General features: G+C 42.1%; 2 protein-coding genes across 3 annotated transcripts in view; one reads left to right on the top strand and one right to left on the bottom strand.

The window, feature by feature from the left end:
* arrb2b (arrestin, beta 2b) overlaps positions 1-18,333 on the top strand; it is a 68,637-nt gene extending 50,304 nt beyond the window's left edge. For both annotated transcript variants that reach the window (XM_029117650.2, XM_029117651.2), the window contains 11 exons: positions 2,405-2,604; positions 2,862-2,921; positions 3,040-3,107; positions 4,773-4,908; positions 8,216-8,300; positions 10,146-10,218; positions 11,250-11,387; positions 12,709-12,792; positions 12,960-13,036; positions 13,151-13,205; positions 13,513-18,333. In XM_029117650.2, coding sequence (XP_028973483.1) covers positions 2,405-2,604; positions 2,862-2,921; positions 3,040-3,107; positions 4,773-4,908; positions 8,216-8,300; positions 10,146-10,218; positions 11,250-11,387; positions 12,709-12,792; positions 12,960-13,036; positions 13,151-13,205; positions 13,513-13,612 — 1,076 coding nt within the window. In that variant the 3' untranslated portion in view covers positions 13,613-18,333. The remainder of the gene's footprint in view (positions 1-2,404; positions 2,605-2,861; positions 2,922-3,039; positions 3,108-4,772; positions 4,909-8,215; positions 8,301-10,145; positions 10,219-11,249; positions 11,388-12,708; positions 12,793-12,959; positions 13,037-13,150; positions 13,206-13,512) is intronic.
* Positions 18,259-19,823, bottom strand: med11 (mediator complex subunit 11). The gene is made up of 3 exons (NM_001303811.1): positions 19,549-19,823; positions 19,050-19,180; positions 18,259-18,689 (listed from the first exon to the last, which is right to left on the bottom strand). Exons 1-3 carry the CDS (start codon positions 19,616-19,618, stop codon positions 18,546-18,548), a joined length of 345 nt encoding a protein of 114 aa, NP_001290740.1. The 5' UTR covers positions 19,619-19,823; the 3' UTR covers positions 18,259-18,545.
* Between the last annotated feature and the right edge of the window lie 49 nt (positions 19,824-19,872).

Here is a 19,872-nt window from a genome sequence, read left to right as displayed (position 1 = left end):
TGAGGGACAACTTTATGTACAGAAAGGAATGAAGTAAATCCATTTTGTCCGATGGACTAGCAAGATACTCATCCAGCACCGCTGTACCTTCTGATCGTTTGGTTGTCAGTGATGAGAAGAAATCCTGTTCATTAGATGAATGCTGCCTTAGTTGCTCAGTCTGGTCCTGTGTGATTGTGTCCAGATGATGGTTGTATACAAATTCACTTAAACCAGCACATAAAGTGAAATCTGTAAGTATTTGGGCAATGACAACACTTTTGCTGTGTAGTCCATCACATTGGAGTATAAAAAAGATGACAGTTGGGTTGAAGTGCAGACTGTCAGCTATAAGGGGTTTCTATTCATATCAAATGAACCATTTAGAAATGACAGCAGGTTTTGAATAATGTCACTGATGAAATACATATGGCTTTTGGGGAATATTGTTTTATCTTTTCCCCAGTTATAAGAACTATAGTTTTACTAAATATGATTTTTGGCTATTATTCAAAACTTAGTGATCCACAAGATATAGTTAGGGGATAAGCAAACAAAAAAAGAAAATGCACGTACATAAAAAAAAAACCTGGTCTCAAAATGACTTTATCTTCACACTTTCCTTTAATTTTTAATTTTAGCTTTCCCCAACAACTTACATTATGGAGATGGTGTCACGGAGCAGGTGTAGTGGAGTGTGTAGAAAAACTTGGAGCCAAACGCAGGGAGGCGATAAACAAACTGTATTTTCAAGTAAATCAAACACAAAGGCACGCTATAACACGGCGATCAAAACGCTCAAACGAACGTGCCTCTCTCCACAATAGAAAGACATAGAACAATACCACACAAAGACACCCAGAAACACAGGAACTAATATAGGCAACCTAATGAGGGAATGGACACCAGGTGTGTGCAATAACAAGACATGACAGTGCCGTGGGAGGAGGAGCGGCGTGGCTAGAAGACCGGCGACGTCCTCCACTCGCGTCCTCGTTACAGATGGCCAGCTACTAGCCACCATAATGTCAGTGTGGTAGTAACCCGCACTACAGCTTATTCTAAACAGTCAACCCTGAATTCAGATGCTGTTTGAAAATATGACCCGCTTTTACATAGTTGGGAATATGAACCTTAGTCGGTGTATCAGAGTATTAGTTTACATGTAAATGCACCCACTGGAATATTCTGCACTGAGATAGCTGGTTATGCAACCAAAAAAAATCCTGCTTTGTATTGAAATTATTAAAAAAAAAAAAAATATCTATGTGTATATACTATACTGTGCATATACATATGGCTTGTGTCAGAGAACTGCCTCACTATGCCATCAGATCCAGGTGTATTTGCCTGCGTTCTCTGCTCTGATGGCCTATGCTGCACTTCATGTTATTTATGTGGTTGATTGTTATGTGTTTTAACATGTTTGTAGTATTGCCAAAATATCGTACAGACTTTTTACCAAGATCACATGTTCATTGGCATGAAATAAGCCCAAACAATGGTTCGTTTCCGTTCTGCCATTAATGCACAGGTAACCTAGTCAACTCCTAGCCCTTGAACTGTGACCAAGTGTGTTTCACAGCATGCCTGTGTGTAGGTTATATTAGGAGCGGAAGGAGACGGCAGAACTAGTTCCTATAAAGTACTTTTTTGCAGCACCGGAAACACATTGAGTTGATAAAATAAAGAAAAATAATAATAATAACTGGTTAAAGAAAGCACTTGGTATCGATATATTTATGTGAAGATCGATTCCCCGAAAGAAAAGTGAGAATCGAAAGCATCCCTAGCTACCATAGGCGCAAACTTTTTGTGCTTTCCATGATGATGTATATCCTTTTTCTTGATTGTACTCTGTAACGGATGGTTTTCGTGTGTGTGTGTGTGTGTGTGTGAGTGTGTGTGTGTGTGTGCACCATGTGAGTGCATGGATGTGTGTGACTTCCCACAGAAAATAACATCAGCCTTATTCACAATTTCACATCTCTTCACACTTCTCTTATTTTTTTGCCTTTTACTCCACTCTCTCTCTCCTCTCGCCCCTTCGACCCCTCCATTCTCATCCCTGTCTCCTCGCTCCCTACATCTCTCCCTCACCTCTCGCCCCTTCCTCCCCTCCATTCTCATCCCTGTCTCCTCGCTCCCTACATCTCTCCCTCACCTCTCGCCCCTTCCTCCCCTCCATTCTCATCCCTGTCTCCTCGCTCCCTACATCTCTCCCTCACCTCTCGCCCCTTCCTCCCCTCCATTCTCATCCCTGTCTCCTCGCTCCCTACATCTCTCCTCTCTCCTCTCGCCCCTTCGTCCCCTCCATTCTCATCCCTGTCTCCTCGCTCCCTACATCTCTCCCTCACCTCTCGCCCCTTCCTCCCCTCCATTCTCATCCCTGTCTCCTCGCTCCCTACATCTCTCTCCCCTTCAGTCTTTGTGACCCTGACTTGTGCGTTCCGGTACGGTCGAGAGGACCTGGACGTTCTAGGCCTGTCCTTCAGGAAGGATCTGTACATTTCCACCTTCCAGGCCTTCCCGGCCCTCCCCGCAGAGGAGAGCAAACCACTTAGCCGTCTGCAGGAACGCCTGCTGAAGAAGCTGGGCCAACACGCGCATCCGTTCAACTTCACTGTGAGTCAGCCAATAGTATTGTACAAATGTAGTTCACCAAGACTCGTCCGTGCAAACACAATTTCTCAACTCCAACGGGTCAACTTCACAGCGAGTACGCAGAACGTACCATAGGCTTACAGTTAAATAACACACCCGTTCTGTGAGCGGAACATACATTCAAGTAACTGTACATCATCACAGCTATTTCAGTTCAACATCAACACAACTACTGTGTGTTGCTGTGTTAGACTGATGGTTGAATGACTCTGACTCAGATCCCCCAGAACCTGCCCTGCTCCGTCACCCTACAGCCAGGTCCAGAGGACACGGGGAAGGTAAAAATACCGCTCACACACACAAACACACACACACACCTCCTAAAATACAGTGTACACTCAGATAACTCTTTGTCTCATGTCTCCCTGCTTTCTTTCTTCTTCTTCTTTCTCTCAGGCTTGCGGAGTAGATTTTGAGGTCAGGGCCTTCTGCGCCAAGACTGTGGAGGAGAAGATCCACAAAAGGTGCAGTGTGACAGCTCAGTGTAGAATAAGCTGTGTACAGTGATCCATTGTCCAGGGTTTGTTACTAATGAAGCAATACATACTAATTGCTTCCTCCTAAAGAAATAAGTGCTTCTTACTTCCTGATAGAAAGGAACGTGGAGAGGGGAAGACAGAATGTGGTAGGAGAATGGGACTTTTGAATCTACTTTTATTGTCCATCTGGTTTCTTCAATTCATTCCACTGTGATGATGGATTATTCTTCTCTTTCAATGGCATCAGACAATCCATTGTTTAATAAAAGCTATTGTTTGGAACATTTGCCAACAAACATTTATATTACTATAAGCATGAACAGTAATTATTTCTTAATTAGCATTAGAAGACATTATTTTGGTCTATGGTACTATAGGCAATGTACTGCCTTTTCACTGAGAAGGCTGATAAAACTAATATGTAACATAATGGAGACATGCAGGCGCTGTGAGCACTAAGCAGGATTTGATTGCATTGCCCTAAGGTTCCCAGTCCAGGTTTATATTAGCTTATTATGCACTTTAAACAAGATGAAGACCGCTGTGATGCCCCCTGCCTATCAAAACCTGTTGCAGGTGTAACGGGAAGAGACCCAGAATGGACATGGCAAGTGGTTAAGGCCCTGGAGGGAACTGTATTAACACAATGAGAATGATGAGGAGGTGTGGGAGGTATTGGCCCGGGTGCTCATTGGACTTTGACGGCCTCTTCACCCTCCTTCACCCGGTCCTCTTTCTCCGTCCTGGGCTCTCGTGTCGCAGGCAAAACCATGGTGAGGGCAGCATGGCTGGAGGAAGCGCTCTTCATGCCCTATGTCGCCACTTCCTCCTCTTCAGCTTCTTCTTCTCCCAGTGCATGTTGGGTGGTTCTGCTCCGCAGGGGCGAGGCTGGCCCTGCTGCCTGGAAGGTTCTGGAACTCTTCAGCCTTTCTTGAGGGCGTTGGTGCGACGCGGGTGAAGCAGGTGTTGGCGGGTTTGCACTGCGGACGCTAGAGGCTATTTGGTCCCAGTGTCGGCAGTGGCCGCAAAAAACAATTATTAATTTCAGTATGGTTTTGAACCAATATAAATATATTAAACCATCTTATATATTTCTTGTCTTGGTGATTCTTTGGTCACCTACTGTAGAGATCTTCCTTGATCTTACAGTTCATTTCCCAGTACTCTCCTAACCAGTGCTTTCTTCTTTTAAATGTGCCAAAGAGTTGATTCTGGGGCGCATAATGTTTTAACTATGTCTCTGATTGATTTATTAAAATGTTTGCTTTATCGTGTTGGCCAGTTTGACTTGCTTGACACCTCTGGTCCTCCTGTTGTCAGACATCAGCAACCGGCTCCAGAAAAAAAAGCCTGGAGTCAAGACTACGCATCGACAGCTCTCTTGTGCACAAATGATGCAAACAAACACACCTGCCTAAGAGGAGACAGCTGTGAAGACCAGTTGTCCAAATGTTTTGGTACCCTTACATGTAGGGAATATGTAAAAAACGTGGCGTAGCTTCTAAATGATTCATCCGATACGGAGGAAAATACCCTCAAATTAAAGCTCATAGTCTGTACTTTTACCCCTTTGTATCATTTTAAAGTGCTGGATTTTAGAGCCAAAACTACAGATCCTTTGAGACTGTGCACTGTGTATGCCTTCCACAGGAACTCGGTGCGCCTGGTGATCCGGAAGGTGCAGTATGCCCCAGAGAAGCCCGGGCCTCAGCCTATGGTGGAGACCACGCGATCCTTCCTCATGTCAGATAGGTCCTTACACCTAGAAGCTTCGCTGGATAAAGAGGTAGGACTCCCACACAGAAACAGACTGTATATACTGTAGCTAAAGTTGTGCTCAGAAGTTTGCATACCCTTGGAGAATTGGTAATATACAGCTCTGGAAAAAATTAAGAGACCACTGCAAAATTATCAGTTTCTCTGGTTTTACTATTCATAGGTATGTTTGAGTAAAATTAACATTTTTGTTTTATTCTATAAACTACTGAAAACATGACTCATGACAAACATGACAAAATATTGCCATTTAGAGTATTTCTTTGTATAAAACAACAACTGGTCAAAATAACCAAAATAATATGTTTTGTTTTTTGATCTCAAATAATGCAAAGAAAACAAATTCATATTCATTTTTCAACAATAAAATACTGATGTTGTAACTTAGGAAGAGTTCGGAAATCAATATTTGGTGGAATAACCCTGATTTTTAATCACAGCTTTCATGCGATTTGGCATGCTCTCCACCAGTCTGTCACATTGCTGTTGGGTGACTTTATGCCACTTCTGGCACAAAAATAGTAGCTAGGATTTGTTTGATGGCTTGTGACCATCCATCTTCCTCTTGATCAAATTCCAGAGGTTTTCAATGCGGTTCAGGTCTGGAGATTGGGCTGGCCATGACAGGGTCTTGATCTGGTGGTCTTCTATCCACACCTTGATTGACCTGGCTGTGTGGCATGGAGCATTGTCCTGCTGGAAAAACCAATTGCCAAAGTTGGGGAACATTGTCAGAGCAGAAGGAAGCAGGTGTTCTTCCAGGATAACCTTGTACTTGGCTTGATTCATGCGTCTTTCACAAAGACAAATCTGCCCGATTCCAGCCTTGCTGAAGCATCCCCAGATCATCACCGATCCTCCACCAAATTCCACAGTGGGTGTGAGACACTGTGGCTTGTAGGCCTCTCCAGGTCTCCGTCTAACCATTAGACGACCAGGTGTTGGGCAAAGCTGAAAATGTTACTCGTCAGAGAAGATGACCTTACTCCATTCCTCTACAGTCCCATCCTTATGGTCTTTTGCACGAATTCAGCCCTGCCCCTAGGAGTCTGTTTTGAACGGTCCTCTCCGTGCACTTCACCCCAGCTGTTGTTTGCGATTCTTTTTGTAGGTCACTTGTTGAGTGACATCCAAATTAGTTGACGGTCATCTCAGTCAGTGGACGGTCGTTTTCGCCCTCTGCCAGTCTGTAGCTTTGTTGTCCCCAGTGTCTGTTGCTTGACCTTGTTCTTATGAACTGCCATCTTTGAAATGTTCAGGATGGAAGCAACCTGACACTCACTGTATCCCTTTGCCAGTAAAGCAGAAATTGAACCCTTCTTTTCCGCACACAAATCTTTTCTTAACTCTTTTGTCATGTTGAATAGTTCTTTTTTTAATTCAAATTACCTTTGAGGTACTGTTTTTGACATCCAGCTGGTCCTACTGCAAGAGGATTGTGATGACCACAGCAGTGTTTTTTATACTTTTCCTCGTTATATTAGATTTGGTTCAAGTAATCCCCTAATCAGTATAAGTAAAATGAGGTGTGCCTGTGTTGGAATTTAACATACACTGGAATGGAATGGCTGCCAAACTTGTAGAGATGCTGATTTAAGAAAAATTAGGAGTGGTCTCTTAAAATTTTTCCAGAGCTGTATGTACCATTTGTAAAGAAAACATGAGTTAGCAGGCAAAACACATCTTTTATTTCTTATGGGATTACCATTCAGCTGTAGGTCATATCAGAATGGCAAAATCATAAAACAAACATGGCAACAAAAAAAAGTTACCTGACCCCTGTTCAAAAGTCTGCATACCCTTAGTAATACTGTGCATCAATGACAGCGTGTAGTCTTTTGTAATAGTTGTCTATGAGGCCCCGAATTCTGCAGGTGGTATAGCTGCCCATTCGTCTAGGTCATGCAAAGTCTTTGGTTATCTTGCTTGAACCGCATGTTTGAGATCTCCCCAAAGTTGCTCGATGATAATAAGGTCAGGAGACTGATACCACTGGAGGGTTAACTTGGCCTTGTGCTTAGGGTCATTGTCGTGATGGAACGTCCAAGAGCGTCCCATGCGTAGCTTTCGTGCAGAAGAATGCAAATTGTCTGCCAGTATTTTCTGATAGCAAGATTCCCCGCTCCTTTAGAGCTCACACACCCCAAAACAACAGTGAGCCACCACCATGCTTCACAGTGGGGATGGTATTCTGTTCACTATTGACCTCTCTCCAAATATAGTGCTGATGGTTGTGACCATAAAGCTCTATTTTTATCTCGTCACTCCAAATGACAGTGCGTCAGAAGCTGTGAGGTGTGTCAAGGTGTTGTCAGGCATATTGTAACCAGGCTTTTTGTGGCATTGGTGCAGTAAAGGCTTCTTTCTGGTAACTTTACCATGCAGCTCATATTTGTTCAAGAATAGTCGTATTGTGCTCCTTGAAACAACCACACTGTCTTTTTCCAGAGCAGCCTGTATTTCTCCTGAGGTTACCTGTGGGTTTTTGTTTCCCGAACAACTCTTCTGGCTGTTTGGGCTGAAATCTTTCTTGGTCTACCTGACCTTGGCTTGATATCAAGAGATCTCTGAATTTTACACTTCTTAAGTGATTGAACAGTACTGACTGGCATTTGCAAGGCTTTTGTTATCTTTTTATATCCTTTTCCATCTTCATAAAGTTCCATTACCTTGTTACGCAGGTCTTTTGACAGTTCTTTTCTGCTCCCCATGGCTCAGTATCTAGACTCAGTGCATCCACATGAGAGAAACACATTGATTATTTATACATAGAAACTAATTGCAATTTAAAAACACACCTTTAATTGTCATTTTCACCTGTATGTGTCACCTTGTATGTCTGTAACAAGGCCAAACATTCAAGGGTATGTAAACATTTGATCTGGGCCATTTGGGTGATTTCTGTTTTCATTATGATTTAAAAAGGAGCCAAACAACTATGTGATAATAAATGGCTTCACTATCCTTAAATAAAATAGTTTTTTTGCATATTTTTTTTCAGTCATATTTTTATAAATCAATGCCAACATTTTACAATTTCTGCCAAGGTATGCAAACTATATATGGAAAGACAACAGCACAAACACACACAAACACACACACACCAGCATACTGTAAGTTTTTCTTGGTTTAGGCCTGAGATTATCCACCCACTAACTAAACTCACTACTCTGTTATTTGTATTTTTCATTCTGTTATATTCTTTCGTGTTTGTTGTATTGTTTCTTTATCTCTCTCTCGTTCTTTCTCTCTTTCCTGTTTGTTTTTATACTTTATCTTCCATTCTCTCTCTCTGCCTGTCTCTTGGTCTCTGTCAGCTCTACTATCATGGGGAGCCTATAAGTGTGAACGTCCATGTCACCAACAACTCCACCAAAACAGTCAAGAGGATCAAAACCTCAGGTAGGACACCCAAACGCTCCAGCAGCGGGTCAACCAGCCCACAGATTAACGTCACTGAGAGGTTTTTGACAGTTTGTAAGGAGGTTCTTCTGTTGTGCAAATCCAAACTCTCATCGTCTGTCCGGCTGGCTAGGCTCCTCGTCTTCTATTTCAGCTCCTGATACATGGGACCAACTCTTTACATGTTGTTGTCTTTATATTTTTGTTCATTGTACTGTGCCATGAAAACATATTTGCTCGTTTCCTGATTTCCTCTATTATTGCATATTTGTCACCCTGAATGGTGTCAGATCTTCATACAAATTGTAATATAAGATGCAAAGCCAGAGTAAACACAAAATCCAGTGGTAAAATTATAGTTGTACTTTGAAGGAAAACAGTTATTCAACCCCAACTGGGAGTGTGTGAAAAAGAGATTTCCCGCCTGAACATATTAACTACTGGTGCCACCTTTAACAGCAACAACTGCAACCAAATGCTTTCTGTAATTGGAGATCAGTCGCTCTGGAGGAATCTTGGCCCACTCTTCTTTGCCGAATTGCTGTAATTCAGCGATGATGAATAGTTTTCTAGCATGAACTGCTTGTTTAAGGTCCTGCCACAGCATCTCAGGTCTTTGACTAGGCCATTGTGTTATGGTCATTGTCCAGCTGCATAACCAAATAATGCTTCAGATCACAGATTGATGACCAGACATTTTCCTTCTGACTTTTCTGGTAGAGAGCATGGTTCCTTCAATTATAGCAAGTCTTTAAGGCCCTGAGGCAACAAGCACCCCAACACCATCACATTACCACTGCCATGTTTGATTGCTATGATGATGTTCTTATTGTGAAATGCTGTGTTCCACTTTTGACACATCTGTCCACAGAACATTATCCCAAAGGTCTTGGGGGTCATCAATGTGCTTGTTTGCAAATCTAAGTCAAGCACTTACGTTTTCCTTAGTTAGCAATGGTATGAACCTTGCAATTCACCCTTGCATTCAATTCTGCCCAGCCTATTTCTTTCTGTCGATTCACGAACACTGCCTTCAGCTGAGGCTAGAAAGGCCTGCAGTTCCCTAGATGTTGCTCTGGGTGTTTTTGTGACTTCTTGAATGAGTTGTCGCTGTGCCCTGTGCCGACAACTCCTGGGAAGATACACTACTGTTCCATGTTTTCTCCATTTTAAGATAATGTCTCTCGCTGGGGTTCACTGAAGTCCCGGAGCTTTAGAAGTGGCGTGGTAACCCGTTACAACTTGTTTTTTCTCATCTCTTGTGGAATTTATTTAGTTCAGGGCATGGTGCGCTGCTTGTTGAGCCCTTGTAGCCTGCTTCGCATTGATGGTGAGGTTCTGTATAAGTAATTTATAGAACCGGGCTGGCAGTAGTCAAGCCTGGGTGTGTCTGCTCTAATTGAATTCAATGATCAATTGAATTTGGTTAATTGGTTGATTGAGTTACTCTATGGCAATTACTTTTTCTTGCAGGGCTAGTGGTGGATAACTTTTTTCCTTTAAAAATTGTTATTATAATTTAAACACAGACTTTTGTGTTTACTCGGGTTGTCTTTGTCTTATATTTTGTACAAAGTTGTGACACCATTCAGGGAGACAAATATGCAATAATAGAGGAAACCAGGAAGGGGGCAAATACTTCTACATGACACTATAAATAAACAACTAAAAATGACAGAGTGCCTTAGCAGTGGTTGATTGACAGGAGAGGCCTGGCGTTGTCTGTGAATACCCCCGACCCACCAGTCATCCGTCCGTCTTTGTTGCGCCATGTGACCATGGCTATTTTGGCCACGCCCCCTCTCCTGGTGTGGTTAACCCTTTCTCTCCCCTCCTCTACTGCAGTGCGTCAGTACGCTGACATCTGCCTGTTCAGTACGGCTCAGTACAAGTGTCCTGTTGCACAGGAGGAGGCAGAGTGAGTATCCCCTTCTCTCCAAGCCTCCCTCTCCTTCCCAGAATCCTCTCCTTCACCACTTTCTCTCTCCTCTGGCTCTTGGGAAATCTCCCTTTCTACTTTTGTCATCACCTTGTCTCATTTTCATCCCGTGAATGCAAGTTGTGCGGCCAGACAGGTTGCTCACTTTTTTAGTTTGCTCTCGTTTTGCTTTATTGTTTCTGCATAGCTTCCTACCTCCTGTTTAGTATGACCCTCACTAGAAACAACTGATGCTTCTACAACTCCTGCCCTTCTGCCTGAACACAAGACCCTCCCAAACCCTTCAAGGCCAACACCCTTTCTATTCTTGGTTCTACCCCTACTGCCACCTCCCAGCCAACAACCCCGGCCAACCTCACCTCAACCCCTGTCTAGAAACATGGAAAAGTCTAAATGGGATCTTTAGGACGTCACCCTGTGAACGTTTCAGTATGTACGATAAAGGGTTTGGGCTTGGTAAGGTAGGGACATCCAAACGATCCCGGATAGCACTAACACACAGTAGCGTCACATCCTTTGGTCCCCTTTTGATGACATCACGGCGGGTGTTCTCTCCCCTCATGTACTGCAGTTCAACAGGTGACTGATGTAGTGCTGTACAGATGTGACACCTACAAAAAGTCTGTGGGCCGCGCCTGTGACCGGTGAGTAGAGGGGCGACATTGGGAATGGCTTTAACCCCCGACCCCAAACCACCACCTCCAGAACATCCAGACCCAGATCCCAGTTCCCACCCAGATAATGATCCCCCTCTATCCAGCCCTGAACTTCCCAATTACCTTTCTCTTAAATTGCTAAAGATATCTCACTGGTATCCATCTCCACCACCCATTCCTACAATAGCCGCGTATCAGAGCCTTTCAATCTTTCTTTCCTCTTTTCCATCTTTCCTTGTTGTGGAAGCGTGTGCAAGAGTGAGTAGGTGGGAACCCGACTGCCCGCGATGAACACAGGATGAATAACAGGGTCTCTTTCTGTCCACCCATCCAAACCCCTGATCCCGTCCACAGTGACCAGGTATCCCCCAGTAGTACCTTCTGCAAGGTGTACACTTTGACCCCCACGCTCACCAACAACCGCGAGAAGAGAGGTCTGGCTCTGGATGGCAAGTTGAAGCACGAAGACACCAACCTGGCTTCCAGCACCATGTGAGGAGACATACAGATGTGCACACACACACACACACACACACACACACACACACACACAGGCATAGAAACAGAAACACATAACCCTACACACACACACACACACACACACACACAGGCATAGAAACAGAAACACATAACCCTACATACACACACACACACACACACAGGCATAGAAACAGAAACACATAACCCTACATACACACACACACACAGGCATAGAAACAGAAACACATAACCCTAGATACATACACACACACACACAGGCATAGAAACAGAAACACATAACCCTACATACACACACACACACACACACACAGGCATAGAAACAGAAACACATAACCCTACATACACACACACACACAGGCATAGAAACAGAAACACATAACCCTACATACACACACACACACAGGCATAGAAACAGAAACACATAACCCTACATACACACACACATACAGGCATAGAAACAGAAACACATAACCCTACATACACACACACACACAGGCATAGAAACAGAAACACATAACCCTACATACACACACACACACAGGCATAGAAACAGAAACACATAACCCTACATACACACACACAGGCATAGAAACAGAAACACATAACCCTACATACACACACACACACACACAGAGACAGACACGTGCACATAGGGGTAATATATGTGCAGTATGTAATGTAATTACAATAAATTATAAAAGCAGAATTACACAACCAAATGATACATAGGAAATAACGCAAAATACAGCTCCGGAAATAATTAAGAGACCACTGCACCTTTTTCTTTCTTTCTTTCCTTTACAAAAAAGATGAGTGAGGAACAGAAGCGTTCAATTTGCAGTGGTCTCTTAATTTTAACCCTTCTGTTCCTCACACAAAAGCAAAACACAATAATGAAAAAACTGTTACATTTGACGTTACCTTGCAATTGGTACAATACTTTTTAAAAGCAAATTCTATTAAGTATATGCATGCACTTTTTCTTCTCTGTCTGTTGTGTTCCTGTGTGAGAAGGAGTGTATGTTTCTCATCTGTCTGTTGTGTTCCTGTGTGAGAAGGAGTGTATGTTTCTCATCTGTCTGTTGTGTTCCTGTGTGAGAAGGAGTGTATGTTTCTCATCTGTCTGTTGTGTTCCTGTGTGAGAAGGAGTGTATGTTTCTCATCTGTCTGTTGTGTTCCTGTGTGAGAAGGAGTGTATGTTTCTCATCTGTCTGTTGTGTTCCTGTGTGGAAAGGAGTGTATGTTTCTCATCTGTCTGTTGTGTTCCTGTGTGGAAAGGAGTGTATGTTTCTCATCTGTCGTTGTGTTCCAGCGTGAAAGACGTGTCCAATAAGGAGGTGCTGGGCATCCTGGTGTCATACAGAGTCAAAGTCAAACTGGTGGTGTCCCGTGGAGGGTATGTCCTAATGTCTCAGACACACACACACACACACTACTGCCAGTCAAACATAAATGAAGTTGTTAAGCGTAAACATTTTCCCCTGGATTTAGCTTGACTGTGTTATCGAGCATTATTTAGTCTCTGTCTTTGCGCCGACATGACTGTGCATTTCCTCTGTTCAGGGACGTGGCGGTGGAGTTGCCTTTTGTCCTAATGCATCCCAAACCCTCAGACCAACCCACCTCCAGACCTCAGTCAGGTACGGGGCCAATGGGTGGTGGGTATGGGCGCTGGGGAAATTAGGTTTAGTAATGGCAGGGTTATTGTATGACGTAGTGATACTGACCTGTTTGCCCTGCCTTTCTTCCTGTAGTTGTCCCTGAAACAGATGCCCCAGTGGACACTAACCTGATAGAGTTTGAGACAAAGTGAGTGATGTCGTGTGTTTTTATGTCCAATCCTATTGGGTGAAGCAGGTGGTCTAGTGGTTAGAGCATTTGTCCATTAACCGGAAGGTTGCTAGATCCAAGGCCCGGGCCTGAAAGAAAATAAATCTGTCATTCTGTCCAAAAGCGATTACGTTTATTTGCTCCCCAGGTTGTTATTGTAACTACGAATGTACCTGCTGTCAATTTGCCTGGTAGAATAGCAGTAAACAGATTTGTTTTCTCTCATTTGTTGCTGAACACAATTGTAATCTCTATTCCTCATCCCTACCTCCCTTCGTCCCCTCAGTAACTTCTCTCAGGATGATGACTTTGTGTTCGAGGACTTTGCCCGTCTGCGGCTGAAGGGAATGAAGGACGATAAGGATGAGGACGACCACTTTTGCTAGCTCTCCCTCCCCTAGTACCCCACGAGCAGGCAGTAGGAGGAGCTAGGGAGGAGGAGCTAGGGAGGAGGAGCTAGGCAAGTCCCTGGTTTGGTCTCAGCACCAGCCGGTAGATCCAACAGAAACGAGGTGCAGGAGCACTCAGATATTTCTTTAAAGCCTCCCTCCATTCTCTTCTGATTCTTACTCTTCTGATCTCCCCTCTTCTTTTTCTTTCGTCTACGATGGCATTGTTCATTTCTACTCCTTTGTTTTGTCACTCCCTTGTTTTGTGAAACAAGAGAGAATGAGAGAGATAGAGATACCTATTGGGAGTGTTGAATTGTTCGTCTCTGTTTTATGAAAATTGTTTTATATACATTTTGGGTCCACTTGTTGATTCAGGGTTGCTCTCCAAGTCTCACTTATAAGAAGCGGGCAAACAGGTAATTGTTTGTAGGTATTGACATGAATACCATGTAACTAGGGTGGAAAATACTGAAACTTTCCCAAAATACCCAGATTTACCAGATATCTTGGGTTGGAAAAAATATCCATACTTCCTGCTTTTCTCCCCCGGATTCTGGAAATCTAAGCAGGAATTCTGAAAAACATTGGTATTTTGGGAACGTTGGGGTAATTTTAGATCCATTTAATTTTGTACAGGAATACATTGCTGCACAACTACTTAGAGGGAACACGAGTAATAGTTTATGCAATTACATTGTTATTACATTATTATAACCAGTTATTACACTGTTATTAAATTCTTATTATCATTGGTGAAGTGGAGACTTTGCCATTTACGCACCTCTTTTATTTTGCAAGCTTTCACCCACCTTTTGCTCGAAAAGGCATTAAAAGCATCGGGGGTGTTTCTTTACTCATAGCAAATGGTTATGTGCCATTGTCTGGATTTATTTTATTTTTTTCAGTTACACCACTGGTTATTATGCTTTTATTATCATTATCCCTCTCACATTATCCTTGAGCATAACAAAATCAAAATCCCTTTTTTCTGAAGGACGTTTACACATACTGAAATATTCCTGGTGAAATTTTACACGCTAATAACCAATATGCAATGCCTCCATACCCAATATTCTGGTCATTGTGGAAGACATGTAGAGCGATGTTGATGTGTTGTCATAGTGACATCGGGAATGAGGGAGTGTGTTGTCATAGTGACATGGGAATGAGGGAGTGTGCTGTCATAGTGACATGGGGAATGAAGGTGTAATTGATGAGCACTCACGCAGAGGGTTAGTGTCCATGTGTAAATCTTAATGCACTTACATTGAGAGCATGAGTGTGATATCCTGCTGTTGCATATGCATGCAATTGTATGTAGAGACTTTTCGGTTAGGGGCTACATAGGGGCAGCAGCTAGCCTAGTGGTTAGGGGCTACATAGGGGCAGCAGCTAGCCTAGTGGTTAGGGGCTACATAGGGGCAGCAGCTAGCCTAGTGGTTAGGGGCTACATAGGGGCAGCAGCTAGCCTAGTGGTTAGGGGCTACATAGGGGCAGCAGCTAGCCTAGTGGTTAGGGGCTACATAGGGGCAGTAGCTAGCCTAGCAGTTCGATGCTACATAGGGGCAGCAGCTAGCTTAGTGGTTAGGGGCTACATAGGGGCAGTAGCTAGCCTAGCAGTTCGATGCTACATAGGGGCAGTAGCTAGCCTAGCAGTTCGAGGCTACATAGGGGCAGCAGCTAGCCTAGCAGTTAGGGGCTGCATAGGGGCAGTAGCTAGCCTAGTGGTTAGCGTCTGTCCACTGATCCAAAAGTGGCTAGATCGCATCCACGAGCCGGTGGGGTGTAACATCGCTCTGTCATGAGCAAGACCGTAATCCTAACTGCTCCTGTAAGTTGCCAAACCTACACACAAACACACATCCTACATGCAGTGGATGTCTGGAACACGATGAAGAGATTTGCCAAAAATTAGTTTTCTTGGCTAGGTCATGTCCTGGTTGTAGTTTAACCTTACTGTCAGTGAGATTGGGAGTTGGGAGTGCTGATCTGGGAACAGATCCACCCTGTCTATGTACCCATTTCTTATAATCAACGAAGCCAAATCTGTTTCTATTTTTATTTCTTTTTACATTATGTGGATTCATAGTGTACTAAACTGTTCTGCCGTCTGTAGAAAGTTTGATGCAGGTTGATGTTTTTCCCTAACCACTGCTACTGGGTCAGATAGCTTTCATTAATTTAATGGTAATGGTTCAGATGGTATGTTTAACTGATCCTAGATCTGTGGTTAAGGTGCATCTTCTACCTCAAACGTGCTAGCTTTAACAACCGTTCAAACCTACCAGCATCCCAACATTAGCCTCCATGATCAGAGTCGCCCTTGTAGTGAGATGAGGAAAAGAAGGACAATGGGAAATCTGGGATTGGAACAGATTTATTAACTTTTATTTTTGTATTATCACCAGAGATATACGCACCTAACTGTTGCCATAATTGATTTTATTTCTTTTATTTTTTATTATAAAACATGATATGAACTAACTAAGATACTTCCCTACTCTATTCTCTCAACTGCTGTAAATATTCTTACTGCTCCATTCAACTCAACAGCCAATAGGAGTTTAGTATAGAACCCTGCAGTCCAATCAGAGCAGTTTGTAGAATAGGTATCCTCAAGTCCGGGTTCAAGGACCCCTTAGTATAGTGTTACTCAACCCTGCTCCTGGACACCCCATGCCCTGCATGTTTTAGATCTCTCCCTGCCCTAACACACCTGATGAAGCTCATGAAGGACTTAATGAGCTGATCATTTGAATCAGGTGTGACAGAGCAGGGAGAGATCGAAAACATGCAGGGCAACCTTGTGCCCAGGAGCAGGGTTGAGAAACACTGGGTTAGTATGTCAGGTTTAGTTCTGAATAATTTTGACAGTTAAAATTATCTATAAAGTGAACTTCAATATATTAATTAATTTAATGTTGTTTCATAATTCCATTTTGAGATATACAAATATGTTCAATTTGGAATCAGCAAAACCAGGGACTGCTCTGGACCAGGATATCAAAAGATATCTAGATTGTTTATATGACAGGATAATACACAGAAGTTCACTGCGGTCAATTCTGCTTGTATGCGTATCCATAATGGCGTGTTGGTGCAGAACAAAGGTAGATGGGGAGGATTGATTGATTGATCGCCACTTGTCTAATTTATCAGATTGGAAATCATTGTGTTTGATCAGGTAATAGATTTACATTAAAAAAAATGGATAGGCAAGCTTCAAATACAGCAAACCAAGAGGAACAAAATACTCAGCCAGCAAATGAAATGTACAAACAATGATCACCTCTTCCTATCAGATGTATTTTAATATCAGAGCAGAGGTGTGTAAATGTACTATATATTATGCTGTATGTTGCCATTTCAGTTAAATTACAATACTGGATTTTTTAAAAATGTTAATCAACTTCTGTAAACACATCTACAACTGTCCATGGTGAACAACATTATTACTGATGGTCATATAACATTTTCTACATTAATTGGTTTTTACGCCTTTGAACGCACCCAGAGGATGATGTTATTTACATTGTACAATTTTAGAAATACAATTCCTAGAATGGAAATCGGCATTTAAGTCTATGTTTTGCTTTTCTAGTAATTATATTTCCGGAGTTGTGATAATGGCGGTCACAACACATTGATTATAAACCTTCACAGGAAGGTTAGAAAGGTTCATAAGGTTAGAAGGCTTATACTCTGTTCATGTTATGACTGGATCGACGCATGGCATGGTATTCTAACAATGCACTGTCTTGCAACAATATGGAAAATGTTGTGATATTTGTGATATAGATATTTTAGGACCTCCAGAAGCTCTCTTAGGGACCATGTAAATGTTAAAATGAGTTTTTCGCAACTCTGTACTTGAAGTGGCCTCTTATGAAGCATTTTAATGCCCTATGAACATTCACAGCATATTCAATATTATATTGGTATTGAACAAACTACTAAGGCATGAAAGGCATTTCTACTATACATTGATAATATAACACAGCTGTTGTTTCTTATTGTATTATGTTATACAGTTACATAATGATCATTGGCTGAATAATGAGGTGCTATGAATGTTTAATAAAGCATTATAAGACTTTGTAAGAACAAGCATCAGGTAGTAGTGTTACCAGCTTTCTTTTTATTGTAAATCTGAATGGTGATTGTCCTCATCTGTCTGTAAACCGGTCAAGTGTAGAAAAAATTTAAAGTGGAAATGAAGTATTTTACAACTTAACCACGGTTTAACCATCAGTTTCCCTAATTTTCAGGGTGAGGAAATATCTTAACTACTTAGTAAAATACTGAACTTTCCCTTTAAAAACAAAGATCTTTCGTTTTTGTTCCCTTTGACCTTAGTTGAGGTATTCATGGAAACGCACGCAATCATGTCAGTTTGTAGACTATCATGTATCAAGTTGAACTATTTTAAGGACAATTTTAAGCTACTACAATTATTACTACTACTAAAATTGAGATTCATAAAGAATTATACTTAAATGCTACCTGATAATTTAATTAAATCAATGTAAGAAAGTATATTGTTAAGGAAACCAAGATACTGTATAAGCAATATGTTATTTTGATCAATAAAATGGAACAAAATGAGAATAAAAAAAGTAAAAGAAAATTTGTAAAAACATTTAAGAATATATGTCGCTTCTTTATTTTGTACTGCATTTTAGAAAATGTCAAAAAATAAACAAAACAGTAACATACAAGATTGTATCTGTCTGTTTATTCTTAAGTGTACACATGTCTATAAAAGAAATGTATGCATGAAACAACTTAATTACAAAACATTGCCAGATACATTTCAGCCCCTGTCTCTTTCTGTTCGGTGGGTCCAAACCACCGGTGAAACAAAGGTGAACATGTCCTCCTATTTGGCTCTGCCAACCATTGTTTTAGGGTGCGTGTCGGTTTTCTCTCAGGGTTGTGGATCCAGCATGACCTCACAGGTGCGCCCCAGCTCGCCTAGTTTGACCCTGGCATATTCTGCTCGGTTCAGTGCCATCTGACAGTCTTTTCTTGCGGAGTACGTTGACCCTTCGTGTGGCTGGCCGGTGGCAACCTACAAGGGGAAGAGTGGACGACGTCAAATTGGCGAAAGGTCAATGATCAGTTAGGTGAATTAGCTCGTTCTGGCTTGTGCAAGGCTACACATTTGGGTGGTTATTCATGCATCATTTTGATGTAGGATACATCTGTACTTAGAACATTTTATAGTTATTGGCTACACCAGTGCTGACAAAATACATTAAAAATTTTAGTAATTTACCAGATGTTATCTATTAAAAATAGAGTTAAAAAATATTCAGACTTTTTCATAATGTTTATATTTTCCCCCAGGGGGAATCAAATCTGCAACCCTGGCCTTGCTGAAGGCAGTTGTAGCAGATTCTGTCCGTGCATGCCCTCCTGCATATTTTACCTGTGTGAGGTATCTTATCTGGGAACTGAGCTCCGTCTCCACTCTGTTGACCGATCCAGTAAACTGGCTGAGCTGTCTGTCCAGGAAACTGGCATTGTGCTTGTCTTTAGAAAGCTCCAACACGATGTTACCTACAGATGTGTAACAGTGAAAACAGTATTATATTTAGATGTACAGAAACTGGCAATGGGCTTGTTTTAAACTACACATAATATTTCCTACACGGGTAGACAAACGAGCGTATATTAAACAGAGCGGCCGTAAATGTCTCTATTTATATGCAGCTGTGTTTGGCTACATACAACATACATATGTAGTTAGCTAAAATCACAGCAAATATTTTGATACTGACTACTTGTATAGCTCTGGTACAGGGTAAGGACCAGCATTAACAAACTTAACTCGAACCTGATTATAGCATATTTACACAAAACTGAGTAGATACGAGTTATTACAACGTGTTCCAACTGTGGTGTACGCAAGAAGCAGGAAGACTAACCAGCACACAGCAGAATCGTTGCTATTTGATTCTCAACCTCCTCCAAAGCTCGCAGTCGGTCATTCGCCATCAGGACCACGTTCACTCACAGTAGACAAACAAATCTTACCAGAAGTGTCTATGACACACTATCGTTGCTAACTGGCGGTAAAATACCTAATGCCAAAATATATATTTGTTTAAAGCTGCAAACAAATGCATAATGAAAAAAAGAAGCGCCACAGAACGTATATTCAGAAAGCGAACGTCAACACCTCTTTAGATTAAGGACGCATAAAAATTACGTGATAATGTTCGATATGTAAACATTTCCGTCGCACAATC

This window comes from Esox lucius, chromosome 24 (genome assembly GCF_011004845.1).
Source record: "Esox lucius isolate fEsoLuc1 chromosome 24, fEsoLuc1.pri, whole genome shotgun sequence".
NCBI lineage: Eukaryota > Metazoa > Chordata > Actinopteri > Esociformes > Esocidae > Esox > Esox lucius.
The sequence above is the reverse complement of the archived record's forward strand: the minus strand, read 5'-3'. Positions and strand labels throughout refer to the sequence as shown.